Source organism: Gymnogyps californianus, chromosome 6 (genome assembly GCF_018139145.2).
Source record: "Gymnogyps californianus isolate 813 chromosome 6, ASM1813914v2, whole genome shotgun sequence".
Classification (NCBI taxonomy): domain Eukaryota; kingdom Metazoa; phylum Chordata; class Aves; order Accipitriformes; family Cathartidae; genus Gymnogyps; species Gymnogyps californianus.
The window spans coordinates 26,355,384-26,373,675 of NC_059476.1; the positions used below are offsets into that span (position 1 = coordinate 26,355,384).

The window sequence follows — 18,292 nt, forward strand, 5'->3', positions numbered from 1 at the left end:
ATAAATAAAAATAATTTAAAATGCTAGAGGCTATACATGACTAGTTTTGATTATGTTCATTTATAAATGAAATAGTTTCCAAAATACGTGGAAGCAATATTAAAGGCAGACAAACAAAGATCTGTCTACTTTATTTTTCCATTAAGCTTGCCCTTCTTAACTTCTCCATCAGTGGTTCAGCATGTAAGAGGAATAAATGTCACATCACCATTCATGAAGTTTGTCAGGCTTTAAAAAAATAGTTCTGGCCTCGAAGGAGTCAACATTCATCTTCAACTTCTCTGATTGGTGGTATCAAGCTGCTTGTCGATTTATATTGATTGATCTGATTGGCCATGTGAGTGCTCATGGGCTTGATTTGAATGTTTCTGGGATAGGCATTATCCGGCTCATCTGTAAACCATTTCTTTTCTGCTAAGGAGCAAAATGGGTAGAGACAGAATAAGGAGGGAAAATGAGAATTTTAATTAGTGAAGCACATATACACATAAACACCAAAAAAAAAAAAAAAAAGGGAGGGACGAGCAGTCAGTAAAGTTTATAGAGAAAAGGCAATCAATAGAAGGTGACTTTGACTAATTACTAGCAGTACAGTGCATTAGATTAATACCTCTGAAAATACTTTTCATGAAAGGAGAATGACATGTTTGCAGATTTGATAGTAGAAGCTAAAGAAAACTGTCAATATGCTAGTTTGCTTTTGAATGTGAGAGCGCTCTTTTTTTTCATGCTCAGGTGAACACCCTCTGATTCATTTACTGAAAAAATGATACAAATAAAAGGCTAAACTGAGAAGCCAGGGAGAGCAGATGGGATAAGGGTAATGCGGAAAAGAGCATGGAAGTCCATATACAGAGGAGCACCTAACGAGTCAGAGGCTTCTCTGAACTATTTCGGCCTCGGGGTGGTCACTACTGCTGGCTCAGAAATCATGCAGGAGAATGTAAAGAAGAACTTTCCGCAGTTGGCGCTAGAATAAATAGGGCTCACATTCATGCTGCCAGATGGCTGCGTTCCTGCATGGGACGGCCATTATATTGCTACTCGGCAACCTGGCTGCTTGGGCGCTGCTGAACTCTCCAGTTTGGGAAGGGGTATGGAACATACCTGATGCTGCAGATGACTGTAATAGGGGCTCAAGTTAATCCTGAATGGATTGGTAGTGATACATGACAGCAAAGCAAAGGAAGCAAGGACTTAAAGGAAGATTAGAGGGGAAGCTGTTCCTTTTATATCTTTGCACAGTGTCTGTTTCCATGATCATAGGAAGAATTTTATGGTACTGATTCAGGGTGGGCTGGGAGCGACGTGGGAGGGAGTGAGGATGCTGAGAGGCTGCAGCATTGCAGCCATTCCCTAGCTGCTTATGACTGTAACCACTAAATTGCATTGTTCATACACAGATGTGGACAAAAACTTCTTAAAACTCAGAAAAGAAAAAAAAACCAGAAGAATTTTCTTAAGCCTTTTAGAGAGTAATTACTGCTGTCATTTCTTAATTACAGGTGTGCAACTTTAAAAGATAGCTCTATTCAAAGACTTAGAAACTCCTGGTCTTAGAGTGGCTTATGGCCATTAGGTGCTTGTGCTTTGACAAGCATTTGTGAGCAGGGGTCTCCATTCTCGCCCTCCTTCCCCAAATTCCAGAGGTGGGTGTGCTGAGCAGTGGGCACAAATGGTGCTGGGGATGCGATTCTGCAACTGGGGCACATCAGAGCTGCTGCTCTGACATGTATGCGCTACTCATTCCAGTGGGGAACCCAAAATGCTTCAGAAGCTTTAGTGTCTCACTTGCATAATACAAACTGCCACTTTTGCTTACCACTGAAAGGCTGCTGTATCTGGGCTGGATTCAGGGTAGGAGTGGAAGGAGTGCTCATTTTAAATAAATAAACACAAATAAGCAAAGCAAAATCCACCTCGGAAACCCAGGGATCGAGCACAAAAGCTCAGGAGGTGAAGCAGAGAATAGAAACTGGAAGACCAGGAAGAATAAAGGACAAATATCTGGGCATAAATGCGTAAAAATAAGCAACTAGCTTCAAAGTGAGGGCCTCTAAAGAAGTGGATTGATTTCCAGAATTACTGGACTTCTCAGTCACTTTCATGAATATGAAATTTAAACACTTATACTTGGTATGGATTTTAAGCACCTACATGCAATACCCCCATTCCCCAACAACAAACTCCAAACTCATGAGGGTTTAATCCATCTTTTTTTTTTCCCCCAGATATATTTGTTACCTGTGTTTATGCTTTTTAAAAAACTTAAATTGAAAAAAAGGAATTGTATTAATCATTAGTGGCTTATTACTGAAGATAAACAGAACTACTGTATTGTTTTTCTTGTCACTTTCTAAAATACATTTTACTTCTTTTTAAAATATCCTACTCATTTGCGATCAGGGTAAATAGTTCCCTGCCCCCTTAAAGTTGCCTGAGTCTGAACAATGTTCAATCTCCCCTCTCTCTCTCTTACCTATTATAATTAAGTTCCCTTTGATTTGAACAGATTGGACGATAGGAATTCATAATGTTACATCCTGCACACTGAAGCTAACTGATTAAGTGCTTTAAATTATTCTTCCTGACAGAATGATAAAGTTACAATCTGTTCAGAGATGATCTACAGCTTGCCAGACTCCTACCGCTTCTTTCTACATTCATTTATCTTTTTGTCAAGCAGTTAAAAAAAAAAGCCTCAATTCCATAGATCTTTTAAAGTCATCAGAACATCTGAATTATTAATGAGACTTTAAGGGAATGGTTCCTGATGGGGGCTGGTTTAAGAAAGGTTGTAGGAAAAAAAAATCTGGGAATGTGTACACATCAAAATAATTTCAGCTCCATTTAAAAAACCATTTAGTTCAAGTGTGACACATGAACCATTATGCATTTGTGGAAACCAATTTTATGTGATCTACGATTAAACTAACCTTTCAGAGAGGTGTAAAGTGTGATGGTTATCATGTTTTAAAAGCCTTGCAAGATCACATAAACAATTTCAAACTAACAGTTTTCTAATGGTTTGTGTTTAAAATGATTTTGAGGCAAGTTAAGCACTGTGAACTTTTATCTCTACCTTCTTTTTTAACATATGGTGCACAAACTTTCCTTACAAACAGAACTTGCTGCAAGTTAATTCAATCTCGTAGCAAGAAAGGGGAGAACTGTATGAATGCTACGGATCAGGGATGAGCTGCGCTGTATTTCTCAGCAGCCAGTGTAAAGCACTTCCATCTCCCCTGCTTTCCCTGGAATTTTCAAAACAAGGCAATTATTTATATGTTAATCTTTACAATAAACTCATATCCTGGGAGCTGATCTTTAAAAAGACACCATCAAGTCTCTTTTTGCCTTTACCTAGCAAGTAATAAACACGGAAAATAAATAATAAATGCAGACACTGGTAGATTCTAATTTCTTCTGCGGTTTAAATTTCCTTTTGCCAGTGCTGAAACCTTGATCCAGGCATTATCATCTCCAGCATCAAATGCCTGGACCCAGCTTTATACCTTTCCTGTTCCTTTTTTGTTGTTAAAATTGTCTTTGACCACATAATGACGAATCCCCTGTGAAAGTCCATCGACCTCTATACTTACCTCTGATATGTGAGCTTGACACTCCTCATCTTTACTCTTGGCCACTAAGATATTCTGCTCCCAGTTACTAAATGTCCTTCTTGAACCTCTTGCACACTTTTCAGTCTTTTTTGTTATGCTCACAGTCTGACTTTGATATGTATTCCAAAGTCTTTGCACAGATTTTTACATATCTTAAAAAACCTACTTACTCTTTCCTTTAAATCAGTCCAGAAAACCCTTTTTTAAGTCTTTATACATTGTTATATTCACCAACTTTTTTTTTAGTTCTCTGTCATATTCAGTCTGTTTCTCTCCCTTTTGACATATGCATATTGATCCTTACCATACATGTTTCTACCTTATAGCGAGAACAGGCATAGTTTTCTATTTTATTTTTTTAAGAGCTGTTCAAGAGAGTCCCTGATCTTCCTGTGCTATTTGACAGGTTTGTTTTTGACAGCATCACCTGGCAGATGTTGAAACAGCTAAGTAACTTCATGTATGAAAAAGCAGAAAACATTTCCTTTCCTCTCAAACACCTGTGTTTGCAATGGGCTATCAGCATCCCAATGCGTCCATGAAGGTTCTAAAGGCTTCATGCTCTTATTACAAAGAAATAAAAATTAACATCTTGTGTAAGACTGTTCCCTGCAGCATAAAAAGATATAAATAATTGAAGCAAAATGATCAAAATACAGATTTCTTCAACTTGTATAAGACTCTAGCAATTCTCTCCAACAGATTTATTGTTCTGGTGCTTTAAAATTTCTGTCATGAATTCTGGACTGAGTAATCACGTTTGAATAAATGTCACTGTGAAACACCCTCTCTTCTGAGCAGAGGCAAAGAAAGTACTAGCTAAACATGACCCAAAGATTTTACTAAATCTGTATTCTGACCATAATCCCAGGTTACCTTACAATTGTTTTAAACATGTGGTTTTTTTTCTTTTGTGACACTTGCCGTTTCAAATGAGTCTGTATGTATGTGTTTGTGTGCCTCCCCCCGTTCCACATAGGCAGCTTGTTTATAGCTAAGCTGAAAATTCTCCCATGCAATTTCTTCCTGTATGACAAAAAAGTAATGAAAGTTTCTCCACCCACCTGCTCAGCAATTCTTTGTTTGGCAGATGAATATTTTACATGTAGCAGGCAGTAAGTAATTTGCAGAGAGGGAGAAGAAACTATTCTTACTTTCTGTGAAAGTCTTTATTTTGCTCCAAGGCAACTAAAGTTTTGGGATAAAAATGCTATTCTAGACTTGCTCTTGGTGATTTTTTATTTTTTAAACTAGCAAAATTCTTACTTCTGACAATGGGAATTTCACTGGAAAATGCCTGACTTGGCCAGTTTAGGCCAGTGGGAAGCCATGCCAAGAACCTGCAGATTTGCTAGACATGGTTTTGTGTCAGCACTCAGATCAACAAAGTTACTAAGAACCTAGTTTCCATTGTCGAAACCATGCTGGGACTGATATAAGTGGCAGGACCTCCATTTAAAGCTCTAAAATGTCATCTCTTGACATTGGTGCTGCTTTTCCACTTTCAAAAACTAAACAGGGTAGTTACTAAGAATGTTTGACTTGGGATAGGTTTCTGAACAAACAGAAGATTTCCCGTTACTTTTCAATATAAAAAATTCTGACAACATAACATAGTTGATTTAAACATTCCTCTACTTGTAATGACCAGCTTCCCAATTTCATTAGCATATCCATATCAGAAAATCTTCATCACTGTAATAAATTATTTGATCAATTTGACTACAGTTAGCAGTGAAAATTGCACATGGTGTAACTAAAAGTCAAAACTTTAAGACTTCCGACTTTAGGACAGAAGACAGTGGAGAATTAGACTTCAATATGATTTGAAGAATTCAGATTTGCGTCCGTATTAGATATTCCTCTTCTGTTGCTCACAAAGTAGACAAGTCTCTTCTCTAATGTACAGTTTATATTTTTTCTATTTGAGCTGCACAGTTATACAAATACTATTTTTTTGGATAAAATCATTAGGTAGTATGTGACAAGTGGCTTCATATTAACACCCTTCCTTCCTCTGCTAAATGGAAAACAGATAAAACATTAATGGAAAAGCATTTTGGTGTCAAAGCCATTAACATTCTTCCGAAATGCATAACTGCTCTCGAGTATCTTCAGTCAATATTGCCAACATAAAAAGATGCTCATGAACATACACGAGGGACAGGGAGTAGGGAGGGGAAGGGAGGAAAGAAACTGGAATGAGGAATGGGAAATTAAAGTAATGTCTGCACCAGGGTAGGCATCTTCATTGGGCAGGAACCTGGGTGTTTACAAAAGGACACGTGCAATTAGAAAGGCAAGCAGATGAGAGGATAAAAAATAAAACAGGGTTGAGCAACAGCAGCAGCAGCAGCAGCCAGTTTTACTTCTGGTTTGGAGGGAAAAAAAAGGCAAAAGAAAACCAACAAAACAACCAACCAACCAAACAAACCAATAACTGAATAAAGTTTGTAACTATTTTTTTTTTAATTTCACAAGTTTTCACACGGACAAAGTTATAGAAGGAAACCCACAGCAGTTGCTAGGTCATGCAGAACCATTAATTGTCATACCTTGGCCCATTCTATTCATCCTTGTTGCACTTTAGAAAAAGAAGTAAGCTATGTAAGTTTTACAATGCTTTTAAACTGTCATATTTCCTGTTGAGCACTTTAACTGGCACGTCCTTGTAGTAATAAATATTCTTAGGGCAAACATGGTAACTTTCTTTGCAAAAAGAAACACATGAATTTGTCTTTATGATGAAGAGCAACTGTAATAGACTCATTTGTAGGGGAGCATCCATAATTTGCAATGTATTTCACTGATAGGACTTACAGCTGCATTTGAATGTACACACACATATATACTGTATTCCAATCATTATGCTTAACACTGCACAGTGGTACTCTCTGTAGCCCACTATATGGTTCCAGGTTTTGTCAGTAAAAGTGCTTGGCTTCATTGTCAATTCACACAGCAAGCAAATCTTCAAAATTATCATGCTTGGGGAAGGGGAAGGTAGAAAACGACACTAACCATAAAAGCACCTTGTCTGGGTTGGCAGTTGCAATGCTAATCACTCCCACATCCAAATATTTATTTTCTGTCTGCATGCTTTCTTGCTGGGTAGCCAGGGAAGGTGGTACGTGTTTCTGGCCTCCCTACCCTGGGAAACTTCGTACCACCTAGAACTAGCTCTATATTTCAAAAGGCTGGCATTTGAAATTAAAAAAACAAGCTGGAAGTATCATTTCTATGGCTGTCTAGGATAGGTTCCTTTCCACTACCTTAGTTAATTCCCTGCCACAATTTTTGTTTGGCTAGGTGTGTCATTTGTGAGAATCTGCAAGAACCAAACTCTGGCAAGTGCTTAGAACGTGATGCCTCAGCACAGTAAATATTTCCACCTCAGCCCTCTTGTTCTGCTCATTAGCTGTCTAGGGCTCAGCACCTTTTCCTTCCAAATGGGAGAGACCTTAAAGGCACTCAGTTGTCTTCCCCTGTATTCCTGTGCACTGCATACTGGCGTGCACCTGTTGAAAAGAACCAGCTAGAACATGGAGCAGGATTTCTGGAGGATCTTCGCATATTAGGACTCTTGTTGGAAGATTTATACCACCACTCTAACTTGAAAAAGTTAAACTACCATCTGGGGAAAGGAACAAAGTCCCTCGAGATCTGATACTTAAGCACAGAAAAATGCTTGCTCTTTTCTGAACATTATTTATTCTGTACATAAGGTGACTAATTCACCTTTTAAAGATGTAAAAGCCCCAGGAAGGCAGTTTTTAATGACTTACATCCAATATTTATGATACATATGGCTTTTTATCCCAAATGTCAAAAGTGAAAGAAAATATAGCTATTCATGTGGTAGTATAAATAGACAGAATAATAATTTAATATGCAATTAGACTCTTTCTAAACTTAAATTAAACCATTGGAGTTTTACAACTCCATGCCCAGACAATTTCAGTGTTAAAGGGAAAAGACACTATCTCCAAAAGTCTAGTATTTTAGAGAAAGTCCTTAAACAAGCAGAAAAGTCCCTGATGTTGCTTTGGTATAAAGCAGGTGCGTAGCAATAATCTATACAAAGAGTGTAAGCCCTATACAATATAAGCTTTGAGAGTGAAAAATCAGTCGAGATTTTTTTGGTTTGTGGTTTTTTTTTTTTCTTTCCCCAATGGGTTAGTTTTATAAGCTTCGAATAAACGCAGCAATTCCTGTAAATATGAATATAAAAAAACCTACTGCGACATACATCAACACTTCTGCACTAAATGACTTTCTTTGTGTAACTCTGACATCAAGAGCAAGTGTTCATGTTAAATATACTCTATTTTCTGATATGTAGAGTAACTGCAGTGAGTTATTTATGTTTTCAGTGTGCCTATGGGTTTAGAATTTTTTTTCTCCCCTAGCATCATAAATAACTTTTGGTCCGTCTGCTTTGTTGCTGTTGTGCTTAAGGGTTTTATGGTGGTGAAATAAAAATGACAATTACATGCACACTGTCATACATATGCAAAATATGTGTACAAAAAGGGAGAACTCCATGGGAAAACAGGGAACATTACTGCTGGAAACATTAACCGGGGAGAATGGGTGGTGAATGCAAGTTTCACACACAGTGGGAGCAGGTACACATATCAAAGTCTATCTTCCTGCACATACTTCTGTTTTTCCCGGGAATCCCTGGTCTTGGTGCGGTTCGGTCGGTTTGCTGTTGATGGGATGGAGTGAATTGATGAGCTCTTCTTGCTGGAAGAATAGGAGGAATGGGAGGAATGAGAAAGACTGGCCCGGGACTGGCCAGCGTTGTGGTCAAATTGCATCAAACAGAAGATCAAGTCTGTCGGCACAAGCTCAAATTCATATGGTGGGTTTGTGATAACATAACTGGAAAGAAAGGAAGAAAGAAAGAAAGAGAGAAAGAAAGAGAAAGCAGGTTTAGATTTGTACTAAAAAACTTCTTCTAGAGTTATCTCATGAACATTTACCCAGACTTTTGCATTTCTGTTTCCTTCACTATGTACCTAATTTCAGCTCACATACTATCCGTTACGACCTTCTTATATGAGATATCACTTTTTGTATGTTTTCTGTTGCACAGACATACTGTCTGAGTAGGATGTTCTTCAAGTGAATCACGTCATGATTTTTCAGAGAAGACACCATACAAACCACCTTCCTTTCTCTAGCTGCACCGTAATGCAATGACTCCAGCAAACAGATTTACATATTGACAAAAATGAGTAACATGTACCCACCAGCAACGGTATTTAAAAGAATGGCTGAAAAGCAGGGAGAGGAGGATTTTAGATACAGTTACATTTAAATACATATTTACTACATATTTATTAAATATTTAAATACTGTCAATAGAGCAAGGGATATAATTGTTTGGATTGTGACGGTACATAAAACAAGGAAAATACATCAGGAAATTTGCAGTGAGGTTAATTTTGTTCATTCATTCCACATGCACATTCATGGCCTCAAAGAGCATTTATAAAGAGAAATCTGCACATCCAAGAATCCAGCATTGCTAAGTATACATCCTAGGACTGAAATAAAAATTCTATCAATTTCAAGAATCCCCACCTTCAACTAACCCCCTTTCAGGGGAGGAAGGGCTTATAGACCCTGCTGCTAATTTTTTTCATGCATGTGAAAAACACATTTGAGCAAGGCAATAGGCATTTTCTATCCAAGCAAGAAATAAGTAAAAATTGATCACGAAGCTCACAACGTCTTTTCAAATTAATTCGCTGCTCATAAGAAATCTGGCTTAGCTGCCTCAGGGACAGAAGTCACTTATTAATCCAACAAATAATCCCAAGTAGAGCAGGTACAGTGTAAATCTAAACTGAAAATCATTTTTTCTACCCAATTTGTCCAAACCCTTACAGAAGAAACCGCTTTGGTGGGCTGCAGGGTTGTTTATTGCCATGTTCACCCAATAATGATGCCTTTTGTAGAGAATGAAACAGTAACAGATGGTAGATTTGCAGTAGTTCTGGTATGGGTCTGTGTGTGTATTTCTAGTAGGCACTTAATTAAGACACATTTCAAGTAAGCTGCTAAATGGCCTTCAGTTTGCAAAGATGGAAATGTGTCTGCTCTATTTAAAGCACTGAGGTCAGACTTGGTGCTACTGAAGTAAAAATGCAGCCTAGCAAGAGAAGGGTTTCCATTTACTGAAAGAAATGATGATTAGATACAGATAGTACCAATGGGAAGCCCACAGGAGTATTGTTTGAGCATTCAGAAAAAAGAAAGTTTAGCTACTATAATCTAAATTATTATCCAGTAACTTACAGCTAATTGATATAAGCAAACTGAAGTCCTTTCCTTGTATGCAAGCAGTGGATCATCATAAATCAAACAAGATAAAGATATGTTCTGAAAATTTACTTTAAAAATTTTTTATTAAAATCAGTTGAAAACTTACTCTATGATATCCAGCCTATGATTTAAACTCAGCTAAAGAGTCATCATGAAGTCCTCAAAGAGTTAGCTTTTGTGGCAAACTTATGTAAAAAATGGAGAAAGCTCTTTTTTAGATTTATTACAGGCACTGGGATCTTCCTCACCAAGAAGACTGAAGAACAGTGAAGCAGAGATGTTCTGAAAGACTGGACTTACCGTTTAGTGCATTGGCTGGGAGTACTTAGATGTGCATCCCTTAATCGATAAATTCCAAAGCAAAGCATATTGTATGTTTTCAGTGCTTTACAAAATAGATCTCCATAACAACCTCCATCCTAGGAAAAAGAAAGGAGAGGAAAAAAAGAGAGAACACCACATTTTTTTCCTTTCTTTTCTCTGTTAACACAATGTCAGGGAACAGGATCTTCAGTATGAGCCTGTACAAAAAGGACAATGTATAGACAGTCTGTTGTTTGTCACAAATCAGAATCTTTTACCCAAGGAAATGAATAATCTAAATGTTTTATTTCAATTAAGTAATTATCTAAAGTGATCAGTATTTTGGAGAGCCTTGGTCCATGAAATGATGGTAAATTGGAAAGAGTGAGTGATTTGCTTTAAGCTGGAAATATAAATTTCGGCACCAAACAATGCATATTCTACAAATTACATTAACTGTGGTATTAAAATTGTTAGTATTTTTGACCCTTTTTTGGCAGTAGCCATACTGTCATCTAGACAAATAAATTCACTGGGAAGAACAACAAAAATTAGAGTTCTGAGGGGTTAAAAGGATAATAAAATATCTCCCACTGTAAAATAATGATGAAATGTATGCCATTTTTCATAAAGAATATAAAATATCTTGATTAGCAAAAAAAAGTTTAGATTTGATAGTTTGTATATCTAAAATATTGATTCTTAAGTAATGATGAGTGTTAATGCATTCTGCCTTCACCGATGTAGCGCAATTGAGGCTCTGGTGAACCAGCATTTGAAGGATTGGTATTGCTTGTTTTATTTGTGAAAACATTACACCGCATGCCCAAGTGTTTTGATGAGCTGTTAGTCTCAGCTATGAGTGGACTTCCACATGAACTGAAAGGCTGTTTACTTCTATCTGTGTCCTTTCATCACCCTTAATCCTTAAATTGGGATTCCCTGTAATTTCTGTGAAGAAGGTCTCTCCATTCTTTTTGAACAGAGGTGGTGAACACAAGGTTAATTTAAAAAATATCAAATCCTACATTATCATCAAAGCGAAGTGGGTGCTTTGGGATTCGCCTCAAGATTACAAGATTTGGTCCAGAAAACGTTTCTAGATACTTCTTTATCCAAATGCATCGTTTTTTAAAGATGGTTTGTTTATTTGGTTTTGGTTTGGTTTTTTTTTCTACTTCACTCTTATGATAGTGGAGTCAAAATGTCAGAAAATTAGGATTTCACAAGAATTTTAGTTCATCCAATAACAGCAGAAAACAAACCTTGTATACCTTTGTTTTCGAACTAATAAGCATATTTTAAGCAAGAACTAGAAGCTCCATGGAAATCCTAAATAAGCTTATCAAAACCCAACAAAGGTATAGATATTGCTCATGTTTACAATGGATTATTGTTAGAATGGTTATATTATATCCAAGTCAGCTCATCTATCTCTTTAGCTGACAACTAAGAAGAGCCACAGGATTTTCTGTATCCTGTGAGATACAGGCAAGGAGTCTGGGAAGCCATACAGCTTCTTAAAAAGGGTAAAAGCAAACCTGGCACCCTGTGCTGTAAATTGTCAAACGATCCAAAAGCTCTATTAAATTAAATAATAGAAATTGTATGCTAATTAAGATAGATTTTTAATTCAGTCTGAGAGGAAACAAATAGATTGCAGACCAGCCTTGGTCCTACATTTCCCTCATGATCTTACCCCTAGGTCTGCAAACGGCCCATCATACAAAGCCAACTGAGCAACTCGACACCTGTCCCTGTTCGCAAGTGTCTGGGGTGTGCTGTAACCGCCTCTCAATGCATTTTCCTCAGCAATCAGTGCTTCCAGCTCTGGTGTGGCTCCTCCTGTTACCAATGTCCGTATCAGTGTGAGGATATTGTCATTGAAGTATGTCTGCAGAGATAAAAGAAAGCTCTTTAAGCAAACACCATTAAAGTCACAACTGAAGACATCCAAATTACAACTTTTCTGGGTTTCTGCTGTTTAAAGTTCTTGGCTGTCTCTTCAAATAATTTTATATAGAAAGTGAAAAGACAGCAGCCTCCAATTACTCTATTTTCTTCTATCCCATTAGGCTCTTATACTAGATCCTTCCTTTTAAACACCGATTCAGGCTGATTTTTATTAAAGTACAAAAATTTGAATGATTTATGTTTCCTATAATTGGTGTTAGTAGTGATGCAATGACTGCTTTCCTTCTCATTGCCTTCATGTCTAATAATGGGCTTTAGGACACGTAATTGTAAAATTCAGACCACATTTAAAGCTTACACAGGCTAGATTGCCTTTTTACTCTTGTCACCAATTCGTTGGGGAGCTGCCTTTGTGCTGCAAATGTCATTACTTATTACTGTGGCTGGACTCTAGCAGTCTAACCGATGTATTGTACTAAACATCTTATTACGAGACTTGACAGTGTTCAGACATAAGCATGTATCAATTAAACATCTTGAGTTCATTCCAGATAAATGTATGATGAGTTTGGGATCCTGGTGGTCCTTTTAAAAAACTCTAGGGTATAGGGTAAGTGTGGTTTATTAGGGAAGATTTACTCCACACTGACATTTTGCCAGCATCTGTAGCATTGCTGGTCTGTCAGGCAAACAATGGGTATTTTAAATATTAATTTAATGCCAGATGAATGACTTTCAAGTTCACTTAAAAGTATACTGGTATAGTTCAGAGATACTCAGTTAAATATCTGCGATGTAATGTACTGGGCAAAAAATAATGTTGAACAAAAAAAGGAGACACCATCACTTACAATATCACTAACGTCTGTTTTTTTCAGAAGCTTTGCAAGTGTGGGGGACATACGAGAGGAAAATGAGCTCACTGTAGAGCACACAGGATTGACATTACTGGATTTGTGGATTCCATTACTAGATTTGTGATTTTTGTTGAACTTAGGACTTGGAACCAATGTCTGTAATCCAACCAAGTAAAAATGAATACTGAATTCTCAAACAGTGCTTGTTGTTGTCCAAAGATAACACTTTTTAAATAACACTTTTCAGTGAAATTCATTGCTCTATCCATATAATGTAATTGTATTTAATACATGGTACAGGTAAACTGAGGTACAGGTTGAAATATTTTATCCTGAGATCAAAAAGCAGAACTGGCTTCCTATCCATGTTACTTTGATATTCTTTCTTTGTATAATGAAACTTCAGTTTTATTGTTCACTTGACATGACAGATAAAACAGGAGACAATGAATTCTACGCATAACGTTTTTCACTGTTACATTGAAGTTTCATAACTTCCAGCTTCTCTGCTTATTTACATAGGTATATATGCCATTCACCTGTTGACTAAATTAAAATGAGAGGAACATATTGTCAGTTATACACGCCCTAAAGCGAATATTTGCACCTCATCAACTCCAATTATTTTAAATTAGCCCGGGTAAGGCACTACATATTTTAAATACAAAGTGTACTGTAAAGAGTTGTCTGACATTAGCAGGGGTTCAGGAAGATTCAGTTAGTCTAGAACAACAGCTAATCTCAAATCAGCTCTTACATATGTGGATGCACTGTGTAACAATTCAAGTGTAATATGCAAACCTTTCTTAACATATAGAAAAATCAATGTGACCCCTTGCAGGAACCTAAGTCTGGAGTGATTACATGATGTTTAATAGGAATTGCTGTGGTGAGAGAGAGAAGACATTCAGGCATGATTGTTTATTCTTCAATTACTTCTTCCTTGATGTCCCTGAGGTGAGAATCAGAGTTGCCCTCTTTGGCAACTCTTCCCACTGTGCTGTACTTTTCCAACATGGAAGTACTCAGAATAAAAAAATCGGCATTAAGTTTAGTCTCTTTTCTTCGCCTTTGTCAGTGTATACTATATACCACTCAGAACTAAAATAATTAGCACAATTCCTTTGCTCCTGCAGTTAGGCAGCAATGTTACTTACACCAGTTTCACAGATGTAAAGCCAAATTCTGCCAGATCTAGAGATTGGAGACACTGCAATTGTAGAAGCTGGAAAAGCCCTTTCAGTAAAAATGTGCTTCAACATTTTCTATATGGCACTTTAAGCATGCATCTTCACAAAAGCATACCATTTTCTGCAACAGTATCTTTTCTCATGCCTTCCCCACTCTTTTATTCAGTATTTTTGATTCCTTTTTCTTCTCTAAGTAGTGATATTTAGTATTATTCAAAAATGCTATTCTCAATTTTACATCTATAAATCAAGATAGAAGAACATAAAACAAAAGTAAAGCATATCTTTACTGGTAGATTTTTCAAGTCTGGTTTACAATGAGGCCAACTGTGGTAAGAAATGTTCACCTGCTCTAAGACTGATGGATGTTGGTTTGTGTAAAATAGCCTGCTTTTATAGACTGCTGACTTGCAGTGATTGGTAAAACATGCAAAGGTCTAAAATTGTACTAATAATTTTACTACTCTTTAGGAGGTATCATTAGGCCAGCCTTCACTGGTTTCCAACTCTTTCTCTCTCTTTATTCTGTAATTCAAATTATAGCAACTATAGCCAGAATCCAAGGTTTAAACACATATACTCGTAGCTCATCTGAATTTTGTACTGTGAAAGTGCACAATTCAGTTGTAGCTCACTAGAGCATGATATACTAAGAAATTACACTGTGGCCATATCGCTCATTTTACTAAAGATCTCATATTAAACCGAGAAATGAAAGCAGTAGTAAAATAATGTATCAAGTCAGGCACTTGTCACAAATTCATTAATATAAATAAAAGAAAGGAAAATAATAAAATACCCCCCCCCAACCCCAGTGCAATTAAGACATAATGGGCCCAATTCTGACTTATGTCATGTGCCAACCAGGAGGAACTCTGGGAGCCATACACTACTATGAAACTGATGCAAATGAGAAAAGAATCAGGTCTATTGTCAATGGAACAGAATGCTGTCACCGGAGAAAGGCCTCCCACTGCTAGACAAATGTTAAGGCAAAGCTAAGACACTTACTAGCAAAGAGGGCAACATTTATCTTGGAACAATGGCTTAATTTGGGTTTCACACCATGACTGATGTGGATGTCACCATTTAATCAGATGGATGAGTGCAGCCAAATGATGGGTTTTGGTTTTTTGCCATCAATGAGTGAAAAGATTCCAACTTTCAGGACAGACTGCTCTGGCATTGCAACCGATCAGAAAATGCCCAACCACAAGCAAGAAAGGATGGGTGAATAGGAAGCTGTAACTTGTCACCTTCTGCTAAATAGGCTTGCTTCCTCCTGTACTAATATATTTAACACTCCTCAGGAAAAAACTGTCTGTCCATGCTGTCAATTGTCACAAAAATCAGACTCCTCTCATTACCTCTTGCCAGTTTGGAACTGGGGGACACTGAAAAGCTGAACTAGCTGATATCCATTTCTTTTGGAATAATAATACACTGAAATTAATTTGAGAGTGATCTTCTACTTGCTCTGTGGGAGGGTACATGGCCTGGATATGCCAGTACTTATAAGAAACCGACCTACAGAACGTCTTTGGAAAGGTGCTGCTGTACTTAAAGTAACAAGACACTTTCCAGTAATGGTAGTGAATCCCTTTTGTTGACTGTAAAATCATAACTGAAGAAAGACTTGTTTGCTACTGCCATTAACTGAACCCCACTCTGGACATCTGTATGACATCGCTATAATCGGCACCCGGAATGAGAATATGAAATAGGTGTAGTCTAAACACAGAAAAAAGGAAATGCATCATAGACACTGAAACTGAGTAAATAGCAAGGAAATTCTAACACAGATATCTGAGCTAGCAGTGCCACCTAGCCTATGCTCCGGAATTGTAGTGCAGCTCTTTCAAATATTTCGGGGATGCTTTCCTGTTTGTTCAATCATTTTTTAAAGTATAATTACCAGAGTGCTTATGTTTTGCAGTTAATGCTGTCAAGCCTTTTAAACTAATGGGTCTTTTACAGAAAATTTAACTGAAAATTAGCACATCTTTTAATAACATTGCTTTAACTTTAATAGCACTTTGCCTTTCATTTATAATTACTCTAAAATTGTCATTTTCCAAGTCATATCTGCCATTTTTTTGTGTTCGCTAGCGGTTTTTTATGGATTTCTTTTAAGACAACGACTCCTCCGCTGCATGCAGTTTTTAACATCGCTTTCAAACAAATATTTTAACTTGCTTTTCTTTTTCAGTTGGAGGAATTCTGTTGAATGAATAATATACATCCAAACCTGAGGAACGACTGAGCTAACATCAGTAACTTATACCAATAACAAAAGGGCCTTTGAGACAGAATCATCAGTAGAAAATAAATAACAGCGTTTCACAGTTTGAAAATCTATTGATTCTCAGAATATTGTCCAAACTTTAAAGAAGTTGGGGACACTTTAGGTTACAAGAGGCTGCTTGCTAATCCCCTGAACAGACTTGCACAAAATATAGTCTTGTGTTTCAAAATGTCCATGTCATAGATTAGAACAGTTTCTTTTCTGTATAAATAAGACTGTGAGGATCCCTGAGGGAGAACTCTTGAGTAAGGGATATACTGAAAAGTTATTTTTAACTGTTTTAACTATTGTCTTCCATTCTGTGCTTTTGTTTATATGAAGAAAAAGTAGAATTTAGTATTATAGAACAAAAATCAAGACCTAAAGTTCTAGCAGAAGGAAATAAATTCTAGGATATCAAATGTTAAACGGTATAATCTGGTTCTGGAGATCCTTGCCTCTAACGGCACCACTCCGACAGTATATCAAGTCTGTTGTTAGCGGTATGTATGGGAGGGATGCCAACCTGCCAAAACTTCTGTGGTTCTCATAGCTTCAGTGCCAAAAGGAATGACAGAGAAGCTTTGCCTCTCAGGCCGACTGTTCCAACCTTTGATGGTACCGTGTGCTGATAAAACTGGTTTCCTTGCATGCACAGGATTTTCTGGAGTAACTATCTCAACAAGACCCAGAAAAGGAAAATGTACATCTCAAAACTTTGCTTCTCTTAAGCTATCCTATGTCATGTAACTGTTTTATAGCTGAAGATAATCTTTTTACAAAACATCCACATTATCTAAAAGATGCTTCCAATCCCATGTTTTTTAGTCACATTCGATTTGGTGATGAGAATGTGCTTTGCTTTTCAGAAGCAGCGCCACCTTGAGACTGACAGACTACATATATTCTTTCCCTGGGTTTGCATATGTTATGACAAAACAAATATTAATATATCATTCAAGTCTTTGATGGCAGTAGATGTCTCTTCAAAGACATAATAATGATTAGCTAGCGCGATTTAACAATAGCCACTGCCACACTTACAACATGAGCCATGCCTACAGTCTTCACAGAGTACAATAATGCACTTTAACCGAAGCCTGGAGAGACCACTGTTACCAACTCATCAAAAAGACAATGCAGCTTTTGAGCTCGTTATTTTCTTCTGAGCAATGATCTTCGAACTACCACACTGTGAATCATAGGCTTGCGGAATATATTGCCTTTGCTGCAGAGGACAACCTCTGTGTAGGTAGCCTGTAGATAGCATTTTGAAAAGTAAACTTCATTAAGCCTTTTGTCTTTGAACTAAGAAAATAACAGACAATTTCAAATTTAAAATATCTAATACTGTCATCTTATAGGAAATAATGCTAAACTAGCAGAATGCAATGATCTTCAGCATTCAGATTCGAATCAGAAAGTGACAATGCATTTTCTAATCTGTGATTCATGACTAGGGTTTAGTCCACTACTTCTGTATTAGTAAAATTATATAAAAGAAAATCATACTGATTAATACTGTTGAATTATCATTATTATTCAATAACTGAATACTTTAGAAAATTATTTTAAATATATTTTGTACCTCTTTTTCTAGATACATACTTCTATATGTATGTTTAAAATTACCTGCAGGTCAGAAAGAATACTGTATGTGTGGGTATTATTCTACTTTCTAATCTTTCTTACACCTGTTTTACTACAAAACCCCACTACTGTGAGAAGAGATTAATTCTTAATGGAGCAGTTCATGCATTGTACGTTTGTATTGTAGACCATACA

The 18,292-nt window shown here is 36.9% G+C and overlaps 1 protein-coding gene across 12 annotated transcripts in view; it reads right to left on the minus strand.

The window, feature by feature from the left end:
- Window positions 1-337: 337 nt before the first annotated feature.
- The window catches only part of KCNMA1 (potassium calcium-activated channel subfamily M alpha 1), a 520,079-nt gene continuing 502,124 nt past the window's right edge, over window positions 338-18,292 (minus strand). For 5 of the 12 annotated variants that reach the window (XM_050898967.1, XM_050898962.1, XM_050898970.1 and 2 more), the window contains 3 exons: window positions 11,962-12,156; window positions 10,260-10,378; window positions 6,069-8,510 (listed from right to left, as the gene is read on the minus strand). In XM_050898967.1, the coding sequence (XP_050754924.1) occupies window positions 8,261-8,510; window positions 10,260-10,378; window positions 11,962-12,156 (564 nt within the window). In that variant the 3' untranslated portion in view covers window positions 6,069-8,260. Of the gene's footprint in view, window positions 415-6,068; window positions 8,511-10,259; window positions 10,379-11,961; window positions 12,157-18,292 lie in introns of those variants that run through there. The other 7 variants (XM_050898974.1, XM_050898969.1, XM_050898973.1 and 4 more) reach the window with 2 other exon arrangements.